At 49.4% G+C, this 13,276-nt stretch overlaps 1 protein-coding gene across 1 annotated transcript in view; it reads left to right on the top strand.

Annotated features, from left to right (window-relative positions):
• LOC115466347 (E3 ubiquitin-protein ligase TRIM39-like) overlaps positions 1 to 12,522 on the top strand; it is a 43,784-nt gene extending 31,262 nt beyond the window's left edge. The window contains exons 6-7 of the mRNA XM_030197536.1: positions 19 to 39; positions 11,785 to 12,522. Coding sequence (XP_030053396.1) covers positions 19 to 39; positions 11,785 to 12,326 — 563 coding nt within the window. The 3' untranslated portion in view covers positions 12,327 to 12,522. The remainder of the gene's footprint in view (positions 1 to 18; positions 40 to 11,784) is intronic.
• The last annotated feature ends 754 nt before the right edge of the window (positions 12,523 to 13,276 follow it).

The following is a 13,276-nucleotide window of genomic DNA, read 5'->3' as shown; positions in this document are numbered from 1 at the left end:
TTAATTTTGTTCTTTCAGGAAAAGTTTCTGCTGAATTGGGTAAGGTATTATCTGTTATATTTTTTTTACATTTAAAAATCCTTTACAAATATACCACAGATAATTGTATTTTGTATGTTTCAGTGCTGTGAGTGTTTGGAAGTGTGTCTGATGGACAGGCATGGAGCCCTCACAGACACAGACAGGGTGTAGGATAAGTCAAAAGAAAGCATTTACAATAGCTTTTACCAGGGGGATGCTTTATATTCTAGAAATGTGTCTATGACCTCCCTCCTCTCAGTACTTTTCAAATCCTTCTGTTTCGATCCATTCTACTTTGTTCTTTCCCACTCAGTCAGCCTGTGATTGGCTCTTTCCATCAGGACAACTCAGCATCCATTCCATCCTTCCTCACTGTACCAGTTCAGGTTTTATACCTCCTTTTCCCCTATTGCTCACTCAGTCTCTAGTCACTTCTTCCTCTCCCAGCCAACGACACCCTGGTGCTGAGAGGAATGTGGTGCCTCTTAATTGTGCTGACCATGCAGGATGAACCACATAGTGTTAGCACATCCCATGAGAGGAGTGAGATATCTGTGGGTGCCATGGAGTTTACACAGCAGAAATGAAACGTGTTATGATGGATTAGGGTGTTTAAGAAGGGATGTGCTATCTTACTACTCCTCTTAGGAATTGAGAGAATAACAAATGGGGGAGAGAGGTACGAGGGAATGAACTGGAGATGGGAGATGGATTGTGATAGAGCATCCTGAAGTCAGAGGAAGCAGTTTGCCTCTTCTCCTCTTTTTATGGTGGTCCTGTACAATGCCATGGCAAATGAAGAGGGTGGTGGAGTTACAGTACATTAGCGAATCACTGGGGGAGAGAGTCAAGGGCTCAAGCTTGAAGTGGACAAAAATGCACGTTGCGAGGGGCCCGATGCGCAAAACTTACCGGGCTAACAATGTGCATTTTTGACAAGTTCACGCCAGTTTTATTGTGGATTAAAAACTGGGAGGATTGATAGTGTTGATAGGGAGATTCCGCAGGAGTCTGTGCTGGAACCGTTGGTTTTTAACATATTTATAAATGATCTAGAGATGGAAATAACTAGTGAGGTAATTAAATTTGCTGACAACACAAAGTTCCATATCATCAAGCTGATCAATCCATAGACTGGTGGGTTGTGTCCATCTACCAGCAGGTGGAGATAGAGAGCAAACTTTTGCCTACCTATATGTGGTCATGTGCTGCCGGAAACTCCTCAGTATGTTCTCTATCTCAGCAGGTGGTGGTCACACACAGCAGCAGCTCTGGCTAGGCCTCCAAGCCTTAGGTTCTGTTGAGTGCCTGGGGTTGAGGGCTCTTTTGAGCAAGTGCAAACCTGGTGGTGCCAGGTCCCTCCTTTTCTCCCCCCTCCCGCTGGCTCCGTTAAAAAAAAAAAAAATTTTGAACGTCCTTAAAGGCATTTATTTCGACGTTTATTTAAACGTTTATTGCAGCTACTCACTGGGACACCAGGTCGTTACAGCTCGGAGCGGCAAGCAGGTAATTTTTGCCTTTTTATAGCGGGCAGGGGGTTCCCCGATTCTTCTCCTCGTGGCATATGGCGTCGGAGGGCGAGGGCGCAAAGAGTCGCTCCCCGGATCGCTTGAGCGCTTCTAGAGGGGATGCGGGGGTCTTAAAGCCTGATTCGCCCTTGTTGGGTGACAGTTTCGTGACCGATGAATGTCCCGGTCCTTCCTCCGGCGTGGCGGTTTTTCCCGCCATAAACGCCCATCCCCCGCTCCTCGCCTCCGCCATCTTGGCCGGCCACGCGGCTCGGACGGCTTCTTCTTGGGCCGCCCTTGAGGTTGGAGACATTAATGCCATGAACGCCCTTAATTTGGGCAACGGCACAAAAGCGGCTAAAGTTAAGCGCCGCTCTTCCCGCGCGGCTCCTTCGCGGAGTGTCGCGCCGGACGCCATTTTGGATGCGCAGCATGTCTCTAACCCGCTCTTGCGAACGCCGGTTGAGGGTGCGTCTAGGGCTGTAGCCCAGGCTGCGGAAGTGCACAGTCTGGGGGGTTTCTCCCCCGAGTTTGTTTTGCTGCTGCATCAGGCCTTCCTTATGCAAAACACTGCCCCTGCTCCCTCGTCTGGTAAAGAGGTTGAGGTTCCCAGAGGTAAACGCCCTCGGGTTGATTCCCAGGCCTTGGAGGACTTTGTCTCCTCCGATGTAGATGAGGGCAGCGTATCTGAGTTCTCCCAACGGTCCTTTGCGGATTCCTTGGAGGAGACGGATCCCCGCTCGGATGGAGCGGATGACCCCTCTGCAGCGCGGCTTTTTAGCTCAGAGGATTTGCCCAACCTGTTGTTACAGGCCATGGATAATTTGAAGATTTCCTCTCCGGAGGACGTCTCTCCCTCAGCCCCTGTTCGCTCTGCCATTATGCTGGGGACGAAGCGCCCGCCTAGAACCTTCCACGTGCATGATGCCATGCACACCTTAATTTCGGCTCAATGGGATGTCCCTGAAACGAGCCTTAAAGTGGCTAGGGCTATGTCCCGCCTCTATCCTTTGACTGAAAGTGAACGTGAGGCCTATCTGTGGCCTACCGTTGATTCTTTAATCACTGCGGTGACTAAGAAAACGGCATTGCCGGTGGAAGGTGGCACGGCCCTAAAGGACGCCCAAGACAGAAGATTGGAGGCGGCTTTAAGGTCGTCCTTTGAGGCAGCTGCTTTAAGTTTGCAGGCCTCAGTTTGCGGCTCCTATGTGGCCAGGGCGTGCCTGACTATGGTGCAGCGGGCTTCCCCCTCGGATCTTTCCTTGTGGGCTGATTGGCCGGCCCTGGAATCGGGCTTAGCCTATTTGGCAGACTTGCTGTATGATGTCTTGAGGGCCTCAGCTAAAGGCATGGCTCAGACAATCTCTGCGCGGCGGTGGCTTTGGCTGAAACATTGGTCTGCTGACCACGCCTCTAAATCCCGCCTGGCTAGATTGCCTTTTAAAGGCAAGCTGCTCTTTGGGGTCGAGCTGGACAAAATCGTGACCGATCTCGGCACGTCTAAGGGCAAGAAGTTACCAGAGGTCAGGGCTCGGGCTAGTGCTCGTCCCAGCACCTCCAGAGGACGGTTTCAGGAAGCCCGTCGGTACCGCCCGGGCAGGTCGGGTTCCTCTGCCCCCTCTTCCTTTAAGAGGAATTTCTCCCCCAAGCAGCATTCCTTTCGCAGAGACCGCCGTCCCGGAGGTGCTCCCTCCAGTCCTCCCCCAGGGTCTCGTACCCAATGACGGGGCCTTGGTCCACGCCCCAGTGCAGATTGGAGGACGGCTGTCCTCGTTTCTGGGCGAGTGGACCACAATAACTTCAGACGCGTGGGTGCTGGAAGTCATCAGAGACGGCTACAAGCTAGAGTTCTGCCGACCCTTAAAAGACGGGTTTGTACTCTCTCCCTGCAAGTCTCCGGTCAAAGCTGTGGCAGTGCAGCAGACCTTGGACAATCTGATCCGCCTGGGCGCGGTCGTTCCGGTGCCAGAAAGTCAGCTTGGCAAGGGACGTTACTCCATTTACTTTGTGGTACCAAAGAAAGGAGGTTCTGTCCGGCCTATCCTCGACCTCAAAGGGGTCAATCGGGCCTTGAAAGTGCGGCACTTTCGCATGGAGACTCTCCGCTCTGTTATAGCGGCAGTGAAGGCAGGAGAGTTCTTGGCTTCCTTGGACATCAAGGAAGCGTACCTGCATATTCCCATCTGGCCTCCTCATCAACGCTTTCTGCGTGTTGCAGTCCTGGGACGACACTTCCAGTTCAGAGCCCTCCCATTCGGGTTGGCTACTGCTCCGCGGACCTTTTCCAAAGTAATGGTGGTCATCGCGGCCTTCCTACGAAAGGAAGGGGTACAAGTCCATCCTTATCTGGACGACTGGTTGATCCGAGCCCCCTCTTATGCAGAGTGCGGCAAAGCTGTGGACCGGGTAGTTGCTCTTTTGAGCTCCCTGGGATGGATCATCAACTGGGAGAAGAGCCAGCTGCGCCCGACTCAGTCCCTGGAGTACCTGGGAGTTCGATTCGACACCCAAGTGGGCAGAGTGTTCCTGCCAGACAATCGGATTGTCAAACTTCAGGCTCAGGTGGACCAGTTCCTAGTAGCCTCTCCTCTTCGGGCTTGGGACTATGTGCAGCTGTTGGGCTCTATGACGGCCACGATGGAAGTAGTGCCCTGGGCCAGGGCTCATATGAGACCACTTCAACACTCTTTGCTGCAGCGCTGGACTCCGATGTCGGAGGATTATGCTGTGCGCCTTCCCTTGGACCCAGCAGTGCGCAAGGCGCTGAGCTGGTGGATGCAGACAGACAAGTTGTCTGCGGGAATGCCTCTGGTGACCCCAGAGTGGATTGTCGTCACGACGGACGCCTCTTTGTCGGGCTGGGGAGCCCACTGCTTGGGAAGGACAGCGCAGGGGCTCTGGTCTCCTGCAGAGGCAAAGTGGTGTATCAACCTCCTGGAACTCAGAGCCATTCGGTTGGCGCTTTTGGAGTTCATCCCGGTACTGGTGTTGAAGCCTGTACGGGTCCTGTCGGACAATGCTACGGCTGTGGCCTATGTCAACCGTCAGGGAGGTACCAAGAGCGCCCCTCTAGCCAAGGAGGCTATGAATCTATGCCAGTGGGCAGAAGCGAACCTGGAGCAGCTGTCAGCGGCCCACATTGCCGGAGTCATGAATGTCAAGGCGGACTTTCTCAGTCGCCATACCTTGGAGCCCGGAGAGTGGCAGCTATCTGCTCAGGCGTTCTTGGACATCACGAAGCGCTGGGGCCAGCCAAGCCTAGATCTGATGGCGTCATCGGCCAATTGCCAAGTGCCGCGTTTTTTCAGCAGAGGACGGGACCCTCGATCCCTGGGAGTAGATGCTCTTCTCCAACAGTGGCCGACACAAGAGCTTCTCTATGTGTTCCCGCCCTGGCCCATGTTGGGCAGGGTGCTAGACCGGGTGGCAAAGCATCCCGGCAGGGTAATCCTGGTGGGTCCGGATTGGCCCAGACGTCCCTGGTATGCGGACTTGATCAGGCTCTCGGTCGACGATCCTCTGCGGCTGCCAGTGGAGCAGGGCCTGTTACATCAGGGTCCCGTGGTGATGGAGGATCCCTCCCCCTTTGGTCTTACGGCCTGGCTATTGAGCGGCAGCGTCTGAGAAAGAAGGGCTTCTCAGACAAGGTCATCGCCACTATGCTGAGAGCGAGGAAGCGCTCTACTTCTACTGCTTACGCCAGGGTTTGGCGTATCTTTGCAGCGTGGTGTGAAGCAGGCTCACTTTCTCCCTTCACTGCTCCAATTTCTTCAGTGTTGGCGTTCCTGCAAGAAGGTCTGGAGAAAGGCCTGTCGCTCAGTTCCCTTAAAGTCCAGGTAGCGGCTCTGGCTTGCTTCAGGGGCCGCCTGAAGGGTGCTTCCCTGGCTTCGCAGCCAGATGTGGTGCGCTTTCTCAAGGGAGTTAATCACCTGCGCCCTCCTCTGCACTCAGTGGTGCCTGCGTGGAATCTCAACCTGGTGCTAAGAGCATTGCAGAAGCCGCCTTTTGAACCCTTGTCGAGGGCATCTCTGAAAGACCTGACGTTGAAAGCAGTCTTTTTGGTGGCTATCACTTCAGCCAGAAGAGTTTCCGAGCTCCAGGCGCTCTCATGTCGAGAGCCTTTTCTGCAGTTCACTGAGGCAGGAGTGACTATTCGCACAGTGCCTTCCTTCCTGCCCAAGATTGTTTCTCGCTTCCATGTGAATCAGCAGCTCTGTCTCCCTTCCTTTCGTAGGGAGGACTACCCAGAGGAGTACTCTGCTCTTAAATATCTGGATGCGAGACGAGTCATCATCAGATACTTGGAAGTGACCAATGATTTCCGGAAATCGGATCATCTGTTTGTCCTGTTTGCAGGTCCTCGTAAGGGTCTGCAGGCTGCTAAGCCTACAGTGGCAAGATGGGTCAAGGAAGCCATTGCAGCGGCTTATGTGGCCGCGGGGAAGGTGCCGCCTATCCAGCTGAAGGCTCACTCCACGAGAGCTCAGGCGGCCTCGATGGCAGAGGCCGGGTCCGTATCCTTGGATGAGATTTGCAAGACGGCAACTTGGGCTTCGGCCCATACTTTCTCCAAGCATTACCGCTTGACTGTGGCTGCAGGCCCAGTTTGGAGCTTCAGTGTTGCGGTCAGGGATTTCTATGTCCCGCCCTGGGTGAGTACTGCTTCGGTACATCCCACCAGTCTATGGATTGATCAGCTTGATGATATGGAAGGTAAAATTATGTATAATCATACCTGATAATTTTCTTTCCATTAATCATAGCTGATCAATCCATAGCCCCTCCCAGATATCTGTACTGTTTTTATTCTGGTTGCATTTCAGGTTCAAGTTTAGTCTTCAGTTGCTTCAGAAAGACTTCGTGTTCAAGTTTTTTCACTTGGATTCTTCAAGAGTTGAGACGAGTTTGTGTTACAGTGAGCTGCTGCATTCCTCTCCCCTCCGTTTTACGGGGCTGGATTGAGACTTAAAATTCTGCCGGCACTCGCTCCCGCTTCGTGCGGTTGTAGGGCAGCTTTGTACCCCTCCCGCTTCGGCGGTGTTAGGGTCAGTCAGCTCCTCCCGCGGTTGCGGTTGCAGGATAAGCCAGATCCCCCCGCATCGGCGGGTGTGGTGTCCCTCCCCCGCTCCGCGGGGATGAGCTGGACGGATTCCCCTCCCCCACTTGTGTGGGGATGAGCTGGGTTAATTCCCCTCCCCCGTTTCGGCGGTGGTGAGCTGGGCAGAGTGTCCCTTCGTGGGTGTAATTCTCTAAGTGCTGAGTCCTGTGGATGGAGCTTTGATATCGACATACTGAGGAGTTTCCGGCAGCACATGACCACATATAGGGAGGCAAAAGTTTGCTCTCTATCTCCACCTGCTGGTAGATGGACACAACCCACCAGTCTATGGATTGATCAGCTATGATTAATGGAAAGAAAATTATCAGGTATGATTATACATAATTTTACCTTATACAAAGTTCTTAAATCGCAAGAGGATAGTGAAAAATTACAAGAGGATCTTACAAGACTGGGGGACTGGGCATCCAAATGGCAGATGATATTTACTGTAACCAGAGAACCCCTCTTACGCCATGCTGCTGCCCCCCCCCCACACCACTGCAGTTGACACCCCCGCTGCTTCGGTCCTACCTGAAGGGCCCTGGAGGTCTAGTAGTCTCTGTGGGGGAGGGGGAGCATGTTTTTTCCTACCCACTGTGCTGCCGCTATTCCCCCGTCTGCCAGCATTGCCGTGTTTTCAAAATGGCGGCCGAGACTTCCCGCTGTAGTCTCGCGAGACTTCCGCAGGGAGTCTCAGCCGCCATTTATAAAATAAGCAGGTGCTAGGCAGGGGGAATAGCGGCAGTACAACTAGCAGGAAAGAACACGTATCGTCGTCCCCCTCGCAGAGACCACTAGATCACCAGCATTGTGCCTTTAAAGGTAGGACCGGGGAGGGCTGTAGTGTGCAGCGGGCATCCGGGCAGACCTCTGGGCCCTTGGGCACTGCCCGTTTGCCTGAATGGTCAGTCTGCCCCTGCTGCAGTCACTGCAGAATTACTGAGTGATAAAAATTAGGTTTAATAATTGAGGTGAGGTGATCTGAGCTGGCAGTCACAGCACAGTGAGACATGACACAGTCAGAGGACAAGAAATGACAGAAATGATACACAGGTGGCACCTTAAAGAATAATCAATTTATTAAGCCATGGTCTGAAGGGTCACATGATGCGCTGAGAGCGGTAGCTGCATTTTAGCACTGCTCCGGGGTCCCCGCTCCGTTTTCGGCACCACAACGCTACCCTAACCCTCGATTTGGAGTGACTTCACTTATGGTGGTTCCTTGAAGGGTGTATGGAACAATTTCTGGTCCCAATGCCTTCTGTGTCATCAAAACGGGGGATTAAATCAGAGAAAGAGAAAGCAACCACAGTCAGCGCGGAGCCTAAGATGGCGGAAGGGCCGCTGCGGATGGACTCAGAGTTCAACGAGAAGCAGCTGGCTCAGATCACAGCTGCCGTGGGAGCAGCATTTGAACCGCAAACTATTGAAGACTCATCTCTTTGAGAAGATCTATTGCAAGGATCAAAACACATGAAGTCTATACACACTAATAGAAATGCATCAATACACTTTTCTGAGCTCTCTTCCCCCGTATTTTCACCACACTTAAAACTCTACCCACAGATAAAATTGTTATACCCTAATGTTCTCTTGCTATTGTTTTATCACCCTATCAATTCCCCATTTTAACACTCCATTGTTCTATCCCCTAATGATATTTTGACTCTCAATTTTATCTTCACATAACTCCTCACAATGTACCCCATAATCGTATTGCTACAAATTGTATTTTCATTTTTCACAATGTATTGTAAGCCACACTGAGCCCGCAAATAGGTGGGAAAATGTGGGTTACAAATGCAATAAATAAATAAATAAACCAAGGTTTGACTTGCTGGCTGGGCAGTTTGGTAAATTGGAATCTCTTTTGGCAGAAACAATGAAATGGACTACGGAGGTTGAAAAGAGAGTTTCGGAGATTGAGGACACCTGGACATGTGATCCTGAAATTGCGCTTCTGAAACGGGAACTGCAAGATCAGCATAAAAAAATTGAAGATTTGGAAAATAGATCTCGATGAAGTAACCTGAGAATCGTAGGCTTGCCTGAGAAACTACCAGATAGGAATCTAGGCCCCCTTTTCGAACAATGGCTGACGAAAGAATTCGCATTGTCTGACAGTAATGGGCCACTCTGCATTGAGAGAGCACACAATCGGGAGACTGCAAGAGGGCAGACAACGACCAAGAGTTGTAATCATTAAGATCCACAACTACATTCATAAATCTGAAATTCTGTTGAGATACCGATCAAAGCGAGATACGCTGACATACAAGGGAACACTGATAAAAAATTTTCAAGATTACTCCTACAGTGTGCAAGAGAAGAGGCGGCGGTTTACCCCAGTATGCGCAGCTCTGGTAGAAAGGAAAATCCGCTTCATGCTGCTGTACCCTGCACTTTTGCAGGTTCAGATTGAGGGCAAGTGGAATTCTTTTGATTCAGTGACTGTGGCGATGTACTTTATTAACAAAGAGGTGAAGGACACCGGTTCATCTTCTGGATGAGTAGGGGCCTCACCCAAGATGTCAGTGTGGTGAGGAGAGTGGAGAGAGGGGGGGTGTGGGAGGGGGGGTGGTTGGGTTTCGGGTGGGAGGTATATGGTACACTGGAGTTTGAGAGGGGAAGGCAAGTGTAGTCTCCTCCTATTGGCCAAAAGTATTCTCCTCATGAAGGTGTTGAGATCTAACACTGTGAATTGGGCTTGCAGACTGTCTAGACATGAGGTTGATATGGGATCTGGAGTGTGGGCTGGGACCTCCGGATTTGATGAGGTTTTGTATCTTGTGTGTAAATTAATTTTCCTTCAGGGATGCCCCAATGTAGAATAATGAATCCACAATATCAGTGTCTCTGGCAACATTCAATGACATATACACACAAACCAGGACTTGTAGCCACCAACTCAAAGAGAGTGCTTAAAACAGTTCACACCAGTATAATATAATAGAAATTTTTTATGTATGTAGAGTACCCTCAGATATTTACCACTATTACTGCAGTCAATAATGCTGCTACAAAGTGGCATAGCACTTCTTTCATCAGGTAACTCTAACAAATTTTTTGGGAGGAGCAACATATGCTCATTTTTTTATGCTTCCCAATCACCTCAGTGCTATAAAATCGCTTATCACTTTAAAAAATGTATATACTAGGTGAAAACTGTGCACTTATCTCTTAAATTCTTGCCTCCCTGGCAGAACTATCTTGCCTTGCTGAAACATTCATCAGTTGCCTTCACCTGAAACCGCCCAATGTAGAATAATAACATGAAATGTGGGTGGGATCACCTCCCCGATAAAGCGTAAGAAGATACTGTCCCACTTAAAATGCCTCAAGGCGGATATTGCATGTCTGCAAGAGACTCGACTTTCAGACACTGAACACAGCAAGTTAAAGCAGGCCTGGGTGGGCCAGGTTAGTTATGCCTCCTCTGGAGAAAGGAAGGGGGGAGTGGCGATTTTATTCCACAAAAACTTAGTCCATACCTCAGAGGTCCTCCTACAAGACCCACAGGGAGGGTATTTACTGACACGATTATAGCTGCAAGGCTGAGAGCTCTACTTACTATCTGTGTACGCCCCAACCCCTTATGATCCGAAGTTCTTCCCGGGGCTGCTGGAGAAACTCATACCATTTCAGGGCAAGCTGCTAGTAGTTGTGGGGGATATGAATACCTTAATGGACCCTGAGGTGGATTGTACGGGGGTTCGGGGAGGAGGGATTTCGAGTAGGGCAGACAGGGGCATGTTACAATCCTTCTCCACCTCCCTTTCGGTTGTAGACGTTTGGAGACTACTGCACCCTGGGGAAAAGGATCAATGCCATCTTGGGGTCTTGTATGTCTGACACGGGACCCTCTTTGATGGTGTGGAGATCGCAAATGATACATCAGATGAGGCTGGATAGGTGTGGAGTGGTGAAACTAGACAGTGTACTGAGACATGTGGGAGCCGCTATGGCTCTCCTTGCCTTCCAGAGAGAGAAGTTATATATTGAACTTTTAATTGTGCCAGTGTGGGGAAGGGGAGGTTGGGGATAGGGGTTTTAAGAGAAAGTTCCTTATGTTATATCTGGTTTTCGACTAGACTCCATATGATATATGACTTGGTTGTTATCACTAAATAACTGTATAAATGTATGAGTCTATTTCTACTGTCTAATAAAAATGATTTAAACATAAGCCATGGTCTTTGAAGGATTAGGGTCCAATTTGTCACATGCACGTCCTTGAAAGTTAAGTCTAAACACTAATGAGTTTGTTGAGGAGTCCACCAGACTGGGGTCTTTTCATTAAAGCTTAGTGCACATTTAGTTCGCTCTTATGGAATTAGTGTGCGCTAAATGCCAAGAATCCCATTTTATACCTACTGCACAGAAATTTTACAGGATCAGCAGTTTCTGTTCAGGCACATATATTTCTGTTTTAATTTCCATATAAAATTGTGTTAATTTCTTTTTCTGTAGAAAGCTACTGCACAGAAACATAGCCTATAAAACCAAGAATGTGTTTTTGTAATAGTTTGTATTATCCTTACTTTGGAAAATCTTAAACTTTCATAATTGATTGGCATCATTGCTCCAAAAAGACAATCCTGAATGTGGAATAATGTATTATGTACAATGTGGTTCATTTTTTTTTTTTAATCTTTTAGGGGCTTCAGTAATACAAATAACTGCTCAAAACATATCTGACAAATGGGGAAATAGTTCAAATGGGAAAAACTGGGGAGCAAACCCAGCTAATAAACCCCACAGTGGATTCTATACTAATTGTTCATCAGTTCTAGGAGCTCAAAGACCAGAACTTCAGCCTATAGGGATCAGTGAGATTTGAGTGAGGTGAAATACTGCATTGTGCTATGGGGAACATGAGGGATCAATGAGGAGGCTTGTTTTATGCAGCCTGTGAGTCAGCCAATTAGAATCTTTATTTCATCCATTTGCTCAATAGAGGAGACCCATAGGGTAAAATTACAGATGCTAACCAATAACATTGTTTTTCTGTAAGTTTGTCAGTGAATGATAACCAATAGCAGAGTGTCTCTCATTGAATGCATGAAGCTGCCAATGAGAGCAGAGTTAGGTATGTGAAGAGCCAATGAGAAATCTCTGCACATGTTTATTAATGTTTCTTCTCCCTGCCTGCAGTGAATGTGACTCTGGATCCTGAAACTGCTCATCCCAATCTCATCCTGTCTGAGGATCAGAAAAGTGTCAGACTTGGAGATACAAGACAGAAGCTGCTGGTCAATCCCCAGAGATTTGATCCTGTTGTCAGTGTCCTGGGGTGTGAGAACTTCACCTCGGGGAGACATTACTGGGAGGTGGAGGTGGGAGACAAGACTGACTGGGATTTGGGGGTTTGTAAAGATTCTGTGAGTAGGAAGGGGGAGATCATATATACACCTAGGAATGGATACTGGACAGTGATACTGAGACATGGACATAAATACAAGGCCTCCACCTCCCCTGACACCCTGCTCCACCTGAGTGTGAGACCCCGGGCAGTGGGGATTTTCCTGGACTATGAGGTAGGAAAGGTCTCATTTTACAATGCAGATAATAAATCTCATCTCTTCACCTTCACCGACACCTTCACTGAGAAACTCCGACCATATTTCAATCCTTTTTCTAACATGGGAGGTAAAAATGCTGCATCTCTGAGAATTCGCCCAGTAGATTGGGAATGAGAGAGCTGGGCTCAAGGGGTTTGATATATAATCTGGGAGTTGATTTTCAGATCTGTGTAACAAGAATCGGAGAGTGTTACTTGTGAGTTGTATTATTCAGGTTCATTATATACAATCTGTGATCTGATTTTCCAAACTTAGACTAACCTTGTAAAGAAAATGTACTGTTGAAACAATAAGTGGAGAAAAAATTAATAATGACAGTAAAATAATTTTCCATATCATCAAGCTGATCAATCCATAGACTGGTGGGTTGTGTCCATCTACCAGCAGGTGGAGATAGAGAGCAAACTTTTGCCTCCCTATATGTGGTCATGTGCTGCCGGAAACTCCTCAGTATGTTCTCTATCTCAGCAGGTGGTGGTCACACACAGCAGCAGCTCTGGCTAGGCCTCCAAGCCTAATTCTTAGGTTTTGTTGAGTGCCTGGGGTTGAGGGCTCTTTTGAGCAAGTGCAAACCTGGTGGTGCCAGGTCCCTCCTTTTCTCCCCCCTCCCGCTGGCTCCGTAAAAAAAAAAAAAAAAAAGTTTTGAACGTCCTTAAAGGCGTTTATTTCGACGTTTATTTAAACGTTTATTGCAGCTACTCACTGGGACACCAGGTCGTTACAGCTCGGAGCGGCAAGCAGGTAATTTTTACCTTTTTATAGCGGGCAGGGGGTTCCCCGATTCTTCTCCTCGTGGCATATGGCGTCGGAGGGCGAGGGCGCAAAGGGTCGCTGATTCGCCCTTGTTGGGTGACAGTTTCGTGACCGATGAATGTCCCGGTCCTTCCTCCGGCGTGGCGGTTTTTCCCGCCATAAACGCCCATCCCCCGCTCCTCGCCTCCGCCATGTTGGCCGGCCACGCGGCTCGGACGGCTTCTTCGTGGGCCGCCCTTGAGGTTGGAGACATTAATGCCATGAACGCCCTTAATTTGGGCGACGGCACAAAAGCGGCGAAAGTTAAGCGC

The sequence above is a fragment of the Microcaecilia unicolor genome, chromosome 3 (genome assembly GCF_901765095.1).
Source record: "Microcaecilia unicolor chromosome 3, aMicUni1.1, whole genome shotgun sequence".
NCBI lineage: Eukaryota > Metazoa > Chordata > Amphibia > Gymnophiona > Siphonopidae > Microcaecilia > Microcaecilia unicolor.
The sequence above is the reverse complement of the archived record's forward strand: the minus strand, read 5'-3'. Positions and strand labels throughout refer to the sequence as shown.